General features: G+C 41.8%; 1 protein-coding gene across 4 annotated transcripts in view; it reads right to left on the bottom strand.

The window, feature by feature from the left end:
- Positions 1-2,096: 2,096 nt before the first annotated feature.
- Positions 2,097-11,823, bottom strand: part of LOC106806751 — a 43,465-nt gene continuing 33,738 nt past the window's right edge. For 3 of the 4 annotated variants that reach the window (XM_014808806.1, XM_014808808.1, XM_014808809.1), the window contains exons 9-16: positions 8,027-8,123; positions 7,043-7,298; positions 5,512-5,640; positions 4,967-5,066; positions 4,455-4,583; positions 3,772-3,867; positions 3,202-3,293; positions 2,097-2,792 (exon numbers count right to left, since the gene is read on the bottom strand). In XM_014808806.1, coding sequence (XP_014664292.1) covers positions 2,669-2,792; positions 3,202-3,293; positions 3,772-3,867; positions 4,455-4,583; positions 4,967-5,066; positions 5,512-5,640; positions 7,043-7,298; positions 8,027-8,123 — 1,023 coding nt within the window. In that variant the 3' untranslated portion in view covers positions 2,097-2,668. The remainder of the gene's footprint in view (positions 2,793-3,201; positions 3,294-3,771; positions 3,868-4,454; positions 4,584-4,966; positions 5,067-5,511; positions 5,641-7,042; positions 7,299-8,026; positions 8,124-11,823) is intronic. The other variant, XM_014808810.1, reaches the window with a different exon arrangement.

The following is an 11,823-nucleotide window of genomic DNA, read 5'->3' as shown; positions in this document are numbered from 1 at the left end:
ACACTGATACACGCGCGCGCGCGCACACGTGTACACACACACTGTCGCGATAGTTTAGGACCTAAGCCTTGAACGTACACGCAGCGATACACTACGCTGAACAGAACTATTCCACTAGGTGACAAAATCACCTCATTTATTAGCTAGCATTACAGTAACAACCTGTGTAGCATGACCATCCATATATTGCAACAATTCACTCTCTTATATCAGATAGATAACGACATGTCAATTTGTAACTATTCTAGATCAGTAATACAATCAGTCTCAAACTACTCTTAAAAAAGCAAGCAGTAATCACGCGTCAGACCTGCACCGTATTCTATTAAACTCTAAACCAAATCACTGGAATCCTGATTATACTAGTTATCACAAACATACAACCAACTCTACCTTCATCTAAAGGCATCAACACATTTTTACAGAATCGTTGCTTATTGCTGTCAATGTCGAGGGGGTAATACGTAGAGCTATGTGTAGTATGACTTAGCAGCAACACTGTTCCAATCAACCATTAAATTAGTTTCTAGGAAGGAAACTCGTACAGCCGAACAGGCATACAGCCGAAAAGGAAACGCCTTTCCCAGCTTTACAATGCTGCCAGCCTATATCAGTAGAAGTATATACAGTATCTGTACGCCAAACCAGTCACTTATAGCGCTTTATAGTACTGCAGTACATTTCGTTCAGTGCATTCAGTATTAGTACAGTATTTCCAGACAAAGGTTTGGCCATAGCGAGTAAGTCTGTGACTGTAATTTGCCCGTGTGAGACGCAGAGAAAGCACACGTCGGTTGAAGTGTAAGGTTTCACTGTATGTGCAATGACTCTTCACTCAAATTAAACGGGCAGACAAGAGTTGGCGACGGTACACAGTTCCCCATACCTTCCACAATACGTGGCTATGCATCCCAGCACACGGCGAAAGGCCGACCGACACCCTAACCACAGTTAATAAATATTTAACTGAAGGAACACAGGTCACTTCGTAAGTTTAGCTGTGTATCAGACGGGATGCAGAGACTCTCCTAGAAACTATTAACTTAAACGTGTACTTATGTATGTATTTCAACGACGTAAATTTACGCCCAATGCACTTATGTTTAGGTGCGTTGTTGTAAGTTTTGTAAGGGGTTTATTACGTGCTAATACTCCCACACCCTCCTGCTGGAGACTTTCCTACAGCTAATTATATTTTGCAGATGGCTGTCATCTCATAATTTGGCCGAAATAATCGGCTAAGGCGCAATTCTCATGTCATACTGTTACCTAAAATAAACCTTCACCTCACGTTTAAAATTCTTCAAAAAAAACTAGTAAAACGCTTAGGCGTACATTTAAAATCCGAGGGAATGCTATGCTATTATAATCTAAAAGCAATGCAAAACAGATACTACTAAATACAAACACCAATTGGTTCCCATTTGTAATTAATCACCTCTCGGGAGTTTCAACATATAAAATTCTATTTATCTGCTGTCTGCAAGTCTTAGCAAATGAAATATCAAGGATAAGAAGAAAAAGAAAATCACAGCTAATCAATACAATAGCTCCCAAAACAGTTTGAACACACCGTAATATAATCTAAAACTTATATTATGCAAGTGAAAATAAATACAGTATTTCAATATATATTTACACACATCTATGTACAGTTTCCAATAACAAATGCAACTTACCTGTGTGACCATGAGATAGCGCTGGCACCTACCTGGTGGCACTATTCTTGACATTCTGGCTATATAATTCCTTGCTATTCCCACGAGAAAAATTCATTCCAATAAACGCATATATGCAAATGGCATATGAAATTAATAAGTTAAATCCAGTATTGTCTCTTTATGTGATGAGGCCTTAAAAGATCAAAGTACAGTACACAATCTATTATCCGAAATTCTGAAAACCGAAAATCTCAGGAAACCGAAAGTTTTTTCGTGGAGGTCGTCTGCACACCAAAGCTTGCGTTTGGCTGCACAAGGTTCATGTGCTTGGCATTACTCATACATATTGTACTGTACTGGTACAGCACTTGGCCTCTTGAAAACTTGGGTTTTAGTACTGGCTAGTTGCAGGATATACGGTATGTTTATCTGTACTGTACTACCATTCCAAAATCCTAAAAATTCCGAATTCCGAAACATATCTGGTCCCAAGGGTTTCGGATAATAGATTATGTACTGTATATAGCAACAGCAAATGTGAGGGGTAAATATAAGGGTCACGTAGACTTTTTTCTTAGTTGTGACCTATCGCGTTGCTCTTGCCTTATTGCTGTTTTACTTATATATCCCCCCTAATTTATAACTTTTCTTTGTTAATAACTGATGGTTTTAAATGTGATGCATACATAGCACATAGAAGCAGCTGCAAAATTAGATTAGGCTCAGTTCCTGTGTAAACCATTATACGATTTAGTAACCACCACCTATAGATGTATCAACGCATTAAGATCCTACATAATAACACGGTACACCAGCATAGACAGTGGTTGTGTTGGTATTTTGTATGGTGGCCTCCATACTAGTACAAACATGAATGATCTAGTAACCCCAATGCGAGTATACGCAAGTGCGAACAACAAATCACTGCAGATAGTGCTGCCACCTGCCAACAGCTCGGTGTGAGTAAATACGATGTGATGTGAGATAAGCAGGAATCGCACAGGCTGTCAGCCCATGATGCACTCCTTACTCTGAGCCTCAATGTCCACCCTACAGATGGGGCAGTGCTTGTTTGTGACTAGCCACTGGTCCACGCACACCGTATGGTACAAGTGCATGCAGGGCAGACGTCTGAAAGGCAAGCAAACACATGCTAACATAAATAACTATAAACTATGATAACAGCGCACATAGCTCGCTAGTCACCCAGGTAGTAACAACGTGGAACACTATTACATCGATGGCTACTTATGATTCTGTCTAATCTATTACATTGTGTTAAACTCATACAGATATATTAGAGTTGCAGGAAGTCCATAGATTAAAAATGTGTTGTTGGTTCTAGAATATCATTTAGAACTCAATTTAAATAGATTTTTGAACACAAATAGTTTGAAAATCACATTTTCGTTTGTATTGTCGGTCGGGTTCGAATGTCAGGATGTTCATACATGTGAGCGGGTACACATTTATTACAAGTAAGGTTCCAGCCTTTACTTGTTTACAGCATGAAGAATGAGGAGATCATAATGTGTCATACCTAACATCTTCATTTTCTTCGAAATCACAGAGACAGATGGTGCAGCGCTCAGACACCTCTTCCTGGTTCTCATCCTCTATCACTCGCACAATCTACAAGAGAAGATATGGTGACTCCCTATGCAGTTACAGGGAAACTATAACAGAGTCTAATCTAAGGTGGTGCTTCAAGGAGCGGAGAAACGCTGTGAATTCGGTGCTATCGCGCGGGAATTCACCGAAGTTTTTATTTATTGTTTTATTGCATAGAGCTTCTAGCAGACAAACTAACATTCATTTATACAACTTGGAAGCGGGTACAGGAGATGCTGCAAATATGATAGATATAAATCTGAAATCATTATAGTGTGGTGTCTGAATCAATGTGTGTCACTTTTCACCGAGCATCTATTATCAAGTTAAATAACATTAAATATTGTTTAAGTATATTAAGTATATTGTTTATTTTAAGTTAAAAAAAAAGACGATATGTGCACAGTTAGTTCGATTTTTTTTAACGAATTACGAAAAAAACACGATGCCCACGAGGTGAAAACATCAATGTTACCCAACAAGATATTGTACTGCTTACCTTTTTATACTTATGAGGATATGTGTTTCTTTCTATAGTGGTCGGACTGGCACCTCTATTCACGATTCCTATCTGTTCCTCAAGGTGTATAAGCTCCTGTTGTACAGAAGAAGAGCAAGATGTAAGACTGTGATCCATATGATAGGTGAAAAATAGGACATCCTACACATCAGAAATCAGAATGTATTACAGCAAAACACTGTATGAAAATGTGCTCAAGCACCTACTGTTTATTAATACTTTTGTTATCAGCACACCTAATCTCTATATCTAATAATAAGGCAGTCAAAGGTACTAGTTAATCTAACTCCATGATAAACACGAATTGTTACTAATGTGATAGCATTGACAACCCCTCTGTTGTCTTTGTAAAGCTGTATTGCTAGTCGGATAGACTTGTCACCAGATAGCAACCAGGTGACAGCTGTGACAATAGTAACCTCACCATGATCACACGTTTAGGTCCCTCGTTTTTATGGGAAATAACAGTTAAAAAGTATTACATTTTGTTAACTTATAACGTAGGTAATTTAAGGTGCAAACAGCAGCATGAGACAATGCGATTGATAAGTCGTCCTCAGTTAAGAGTTGCCGACTGACAGGTCCAACTGTGACGCCTGCTTTACACGCTCTGTTTCATAAAGTTGAGAGGTGGCGCCCCCTGGACACCATGCTGTACCTACCTCGTACGTCGGTAGTGGCCGTGCGTACATGCGTCCCGTCATGCGCGCCTGCATGTGCCGCGGCAGGTGAGGCATCATGGGATAGGGAGGTGGAGGATATGCTGACGGAATTTCATGGATCGGCGGAGGCTGCAAGAAGATTTAAACGACTATAAGCATACCACATGGGACTACAGGTGTAACCAAAAGAATTTCATCAGATCTCATACACAGTTATAAGTGATTAATCACACCTTACATGTAACTATGAGAGTCAGACATTAATGCGAACAGAGTCGATGACTCCAGAGGTACAAAAACTGGGATGCTTTAGGTAAGAGTTAGAGTAGGGTTAGGTTAGTGTTGGTTTAGGGTTAGCAGTTCTGTAGCAAACTAATGACAGATGAAAAGAATAAATGGTCTTTACTCCAGTATTACCAACAGTTAAGCCAGTATCGCCAACTAATCAGGCGATCAGAGGACGAAAGTCCTGGAGATATATTCAACACTATGTGTTGCTTGATAGAACTTACAACTCCCGGAGCGATGCTTATGTTGAGATGGTGCAGTCGCGGGGGACCATGGTGGTAGTGATGTAGATGATGATGCAGATGCTGATGTGGTTGCTGCTCTCTGTAAGCACAAATAGTGACCATGTAAAGAACGTGAATCAATGTGAAAATAATTAAAAATACTTCATAAAGCATTCAGTAAACATTATTGTTCGAATACATTCCAATAATTGCATTAATATTACATTCATCTGTTGCGATAACATCGTGTAATTTCCACCTAATACCAACGATTCGCACTTATCAATTATATTTGATACTTCACCGTTAACACGTCACTACATATTCCTAATCCCCAATATTGGCCCACAATCTCTGCCTCCTAACTGGAAAGCCCATCTCCAAGCGCATAGTATTCCACACGGCCCTATGCTGTCCTGTCACTACTCTATTCGTTCACTATTCTCCTCTACCACACCAACAACATCAACAGCCTCCCCCCACACTGCTCTCCCACCACTCTCCCACAGCCTCCTCAACTGCACCTGTACACCTGCACTACTCACCCAGTGCTCTGAATGACAACTTCTGTGTGTATACTAGTGGCCTCGGGCCGATACTCGACGGACTGGCTGACTGGATTCTCAGCTGGGTTCAGGCTGACGTCCCGCACCATAGCTAGCGACAGATTTCTCCTGTGGCAAGGCAATAAATGACGCACACAGTATGAGAATCAGCAGTGCACACTATCAGGGGTAGATAATGACAAATCGTCAATTTGTCATTATCTACCCCTGATACTATGAGGCAGTGATGCAGAGGCATGGTAAAAAGGAGTAAGGAGTATGGGTAGTAGGGTAAGGAAAATGAATAGGGGGAGTAGTAGAAGAAGACAAAAGATGAAACAAAGAGGAATGGGAAGAGAATGGAAAGACGTACGTGAGACAAAGAGGAGTGGGGAAGGGAGTGGAAGAAAGGAAGCAGGTAAAGGAAAGACAATAGGGAAGGAAGTGTGGTTGTATGAGGTTGGTAGAGCAGAGGAAGTGGGAGTTGGAGTGACATTGGTAATATGGAGAAATAAGAAGAGAAATGAAGTGGAGTGAAGAGCAAATGAGAATGGAGAGCAGAGTGGAGTGCGAGGTGGATAAGACAAAGATAACGGGGAGGGAGGTGGGGTGGAATGCGGTGGGCAAGATGCAGGAATGGGGAGGGGAGTGAAGTGTACTGAAATGGATGAGGTAAATGAGAACGGGGGATGAGGTAGAAGGCAGTGAAGATAACGAAATGGGAGACTGCAAAGAGAAATGAGGACAGCAAATAGAAAAGCGAAGAGACGTAAAACCTTAGCAAATCACGTGACGAGGAAACGAAGATAGGTAAGTAAACACAGATGGAAAGATAGCAGCTGGGGGAGGGTGGGGGCAAAAGGTGAAGAATGGAGAAAGGTGCAAGAATGCTAAGGGGGTACAGCAGGAGAGTATATAATGACTTCTAGCTTTCCTTTCCACTCAGCAACACCCACACACCCTAACGAGCAACATTTCATCACAATTCCTAGCAACAACCTATTGCTATATCAATATTCTTCACATTGACATTGTAACACTCCTCCCAGCAGCACCATACTACGCTCCTCAGCAACACTACATACACCGCCTTCCCTAGCAACAACCCTGTCCTTCCCAGCAAGATTCCACCACCTCTCTCCACAGCACTCCAACATCCTCCGCAGAAACCTCCTCCTATCCCTCTCCCCCCACAACTCCCACACTTCTCAGTAACAATCCAACCACCTCCTCTAGAACACTCCACCTCACCCTACAGCAAATTCCACTGCAATACCCTACCATTATCCTCTGGCAGATCCCACCACCTTCCCCCAAATAACACACTCCCACACTCACTAGCAACACTCCACGATCCACCCAAGCAACGACTGCACCATTCTCCCATCCTCCCCCACACCACACTACCACCCCGTAACCTTCTCCCATCCTCCCCCACACCACCCTACCCCCCATCCTCCCCCACACCACCCTACCCCCATCCTCCCCCACACAACCTTACCACCCCCCAACATTCTCCCACGGTCCTCACCTGGACATAGATAGTGTGTGCTGCTCCAGCTGCCTTCGGTTAGCCTCCTGCATGCGATGGTGGGCCTGTAGAAGGCGCTGGTGTTGCGGGTTCAGCTGAGGTCCAGTCGGCACAACGTGGTGGTAGTGGTGATGAAAGTCCTGCGTGGTGGCGCCACGTGTCGCGTGGCCGGACGACTGCGGCGGGTAGGATGGATGCTGCTGCTGCAGCTGCTGACGCTGGTACTGATGTGACATCGGCACTCTACACGAGTGAGCTGTGGAGTGCACATACTGAGGTTATCCAAACATGATACTTGAATAAACTATTACATATACACACATATATATGTCTCAGTCTATGTCTGCCTACCTGTCTGCCTGTCTGCCTCTCTCTCTCTCTCTCTCTCTCTTTATATATATATATATATATATATATATATATATAATGCTATAGAAAATCGCAGCAATGTTTAACCAAATGTTAATCCAAAAACTAGTTTTTATGTTGTTTTCTTCAGATTTTCTCAGCAAAAGATCTACGTTCATCAAGTTCTATCAGTGTGAACGCTATAGACCCAATAATTTTGAGCTTAGGGGTAAAGTGACAAGTTATATATTAAGATATTAGAGTCAGGGTTTCTTCTGAGGAAAAATTAGACAAAGGAGGCAATGGCCAGTTTGGGGAAAAAACGTGCATGATGGATTCAAAGGAAATAACAGAAAAGTGTAGACTCCATGTCACATGACTCAATAAACGCACATGGCAATCTAAATATGCCAGAAGCATGTGGTGATCTATTTATTTTTGGGTTGACACTATTTTGACAACGGCGGGTAAATACAGGAACATTTTCACAACAGCGATGTTAAATTTGACAACGGCGGTGCGCCACGGTGCCTCCTATGTATGTAAGAAAACCTGAGAGTATATTATGAGCAAATGAGAATATTCTTCACAATGTCTAGTCTATATGGAGAAAGCAGCCAGTAGAATAAAACATACCAACAGGATGTGACTGCCTGTCAAAGCTGGGGTGACATATAGGACGTCTGTACTCTGTCATGTTGGCACCTGATGCTTCTATACAGCTCTGCGACGGCTGAAATGTTCAATAACTTATATTGTTTCCTGCAAAGTAACCCACAGTAGAAAACCATGTTCATACCTATTCAGTTCCCATTCATCCAGAGTTAGTCACATAAACACTATGGCTCGTTTCACTAAACTAAATTTGAACGATATATATATACTGCAATGTCAATGTACGATTAATGAGCAATAAATTCAGATACATTGTATAGTTTCACGTTCTAATCGTTATAACTAATAACAAGGCGGCAATCAGGCACCACTGTTATCACTTGTTATCAGCCCAACAACGGTTATACCAATAGAAGAGAGACATTTACATTGTTGTAGCCTGCTGTGCAAACAGGAAATACTATTTCGTTTCAGAAAACCCATTCACTTTAGAGAATGGTGATTGATTTTGTTCAAGACAACCATTCCCTGGCACTATGCCATGCATGCCAAGACATGGTTCATACAGGAGGAATGAAATTTTTTCAAGGACTTTTCAAGGACATTTTATCGGAATTCAAGGACATTTTATCGGAATTCATACACAGAACAAAACATACCTGGATTAATTTAATAATAACCCCATTCTTAATCCCTGTCACCTCTAAAACTTACCTGGATCACATTAATAAACCCTTCTAAACACTGTCACTTCTACACTAGTCTTGATTTACTGAATGATTTTACTGACTTAATTACTGTAATTTGTGATCATTATTTAACTGTCTATCGTGTCTATAGCTTTTTAAGCTCATTTAATGCAATTTTTATTGAGGTTTGCACATTATTGATGGTACAAAATTTCATTTTATTACATGCAAGGATTCTTTCTAAAAATTCAAGGACATTTTCATGAAATTCAAGGACTTTTCAAGCACAAAATCAAAATTTACTAAATTCAAGTACTTTTCAAGGACTCCCCTCAAATTCAAGGACTTTTGAAGGACTGTGCAAACCATGCAAGACTTCGTTATGAGTTGATAATCACAGTCACGATCAGTCTACAGGCACAGTACCTTTATCCCACAAATTCTGCACTGTCGTTCCATTGCTCACAGTTGTCGTGACTCACAGAAGAGTTCGAAATGCTGAACTACGCCAATAGTTTGGCGTCCCAGACACAAGGAATTATTTGCGCAATGTAAGCACATTGCACACGTTGATGGGAAACTGCATGAGTGCGTTCATGTTTTCTTTCACACAGATATACACATTAGATGCAATCAAAACCAGATGTAAAACTACAACTGCTACTGTTCAGTGTACTGTAGACCACAGTTCGTTTTCTACACTTATATTTTAAATAACCTCCCTGCTAAATCCATGCTTTCAATTTTCACTCTCTTATGACATCACATGGGCACTGAACGTTGAGACCTTCACGTATGTTTCAAACTACCACATCAACTGACAATGTTGCCTATAGCTTGTCCTTTTTATACTGCAGATCGTTCACGATCTAGAAGGAAGGCGGGAGCGAGTAGCATAGATAAGGACCGTGTGCAAGCCATCACTAACGTGGTTATAAACACACTGGTGACAGCAGTGACGGCTCTCTAGTATGTATCAACTAGACTGATCACCACACGTCATCACTCTATCGGCAACAGCACGTGACTTCTATTCTCTACCTGCACACGACTACTGCGCGTGATCAACGAAGAGAAAGAACGAGATCGCTGGTGCAATGTCCATGTATTGCTGGGAGTGCCAGTTAGAAATAAACACAGCCAGTGTTTACAACAGTTGTGTGCTAGGCACACACACACACGCACGCGCACACGCACACACGCACACACGCACACACACACATACGCACAACGCACCTTGCAACCAAATACCTAAACATCTCAAACGGATTTCCTACAGGTTATGTACACAATGTCCTGCATAGCGCTGTGAACTGAATGCATAGGGTGTAGTAGCTCTAGTACTATAGCCAGCGTACATTGACTGCCGCAGGCGCCTGCAGCAGTCAATGTACGCGGGCTATAGTACTAGAGCTAAGGGTGTAGGTGCATATCATCAAGAGCGTATAAAGAAGGAGAGCGTACAAGGGTGAAATGCTGAAACCATGTTGCAGTATTAGTCGAATTAAGAAACTTTGCCCGTTTTATTTTGACGATTCTTTGCGGTATTATTGATCACCTTGCTAACATAAAACAAACCGCTTGTCCCTACGATGCCGCTACGCTGAGATAATGAAATTTGGAATTTTCGCTCCGCTAATCTGGTATTTTCTCCGCTGTGTAGCGCCATGGTAGCGCCGACTCATTACGTCAGTACTACAGAGTTTACTACATCCAGCGTGAGGTGGGCACAGGTGGGGGTCATCACTATGGCAATCAATAACAGACGTCATTCATTCCATTTGTCAATCATTGACGGAAACACGCGAGGTTTCCCGAAGTTATCTCAAAGCGAGAGACAGTCGCAGTCAACAGGTATCTCGAGTCGGTTTTCGGCGAAAATACCAGATTTTCACCGCTCATTATCTCAGCGTAGGGGCATCGTAGGGACATGCGGTTTGTTTTATATGAACAAGGTAGGACAGCTGATCAATAATACTGCAAAGAATCGTCAAAATAAAACGGGTAATGTTTATTAATTCGACTAATAGTGCAGCATGGTTTCAGCATTTCACCGTTGTACGCTCTCCTTCTTTATACGCTCTTGATATCATCAGTGCATCTATCAGTCTCAGGAAACTATTATTTATCTACAAATGCTGTATTACTTATTGCTACCTTGATAGCATTATCTAGAGGCCATACATAGTAGTTATTGATCATCTGGCACCTATTTTAGCACTTGTCATGAATGTCCAGGAGAGAAAAGATTTGAACGACGCTTCTCAGACTAAAAGGTATAGGCGTGCCTCAAAACCTGTGTTAAAGCCGCACAATGCGCATCCTAACGCTAATTTCTCCAGTACTAGACTAGCAAATACTTCGTGGCATGCATAATCACACCACCTTATGACAAAATAAACTCTAGTTCCTCCCATTTCACTGCGCGTTTGCTTAAAATCCACAAGAAAGAGGTGAAAAAAAACTGGCATTCTGGCGCCAACGCCGACTTATTTGCCAAACAATTTAGCATCGAAGTGGTTAGGTGACGTCGCATGTTTTTATCTTTGCTACACCCGTACCGCTGTATCGCAGCACCGCTGCACGGTTGCTTGGGGGAGCAACGCGAAACTGTCAACAACATCGGAGAATTTGAACAACATTGGAGGTATTTTCAAATACCTTTTATAAGACAACGCACAGTGAAATGGGAGGAACTAGAGTTTATTTTGTCATAAGGTAGTGTGATTATGCATGACACGAAGTATTTGCTAGTCTAGTACTGGAGAAATTAGTGTTTGGATGCGCATTGTGCGGCTTTAAGCCTAGCGCAGACTTGAGACTTTGCTCATCGCTGCAACCTGCAACCGCATGCGATCGGTCGCACACTTCACCTAGAGTCCCTATATACAGAGAGTTGCGCCAACTCAGGATTTGACTCCATGTTGTTTCCAAATGTATCCACACCGCTGCCGCTTAAGTACAGCGCTGTATGGATACGCTGTACAATGGTCCGTAGTAATTAATTAGACTAATCGTGCTTCAAAAAACTCAAAATTTACAGAGATTATAGCTAAGACATGTGTCTATGTGTATCTAGATTTCTAGAAATGTAACTCAAATCGTTCGCACGATATGATAGTTTAATTG

This window comes from Priapulus caudatus, unplaced genomic scaffold (assembly GCF_000485595.1).
Source record: "Priapulus caudatus unplaced genomic scaffold, Priapulus_caudatus-5.0.1 Scaffold177, whole genome shotgun sequence".
Taxonomy (NCBI): Eukaryota; Metazoa; Priapulida; class Priapulimorpha; order Priapulimorphida; family Priapulidae; genus Priapulus; species Priapulus caudatus.
The sequence above is the reverse complement of the archived record's forward strand: the minus strand, read 5'-3'. Positions and strand labels throughout refer to the sequence as shown.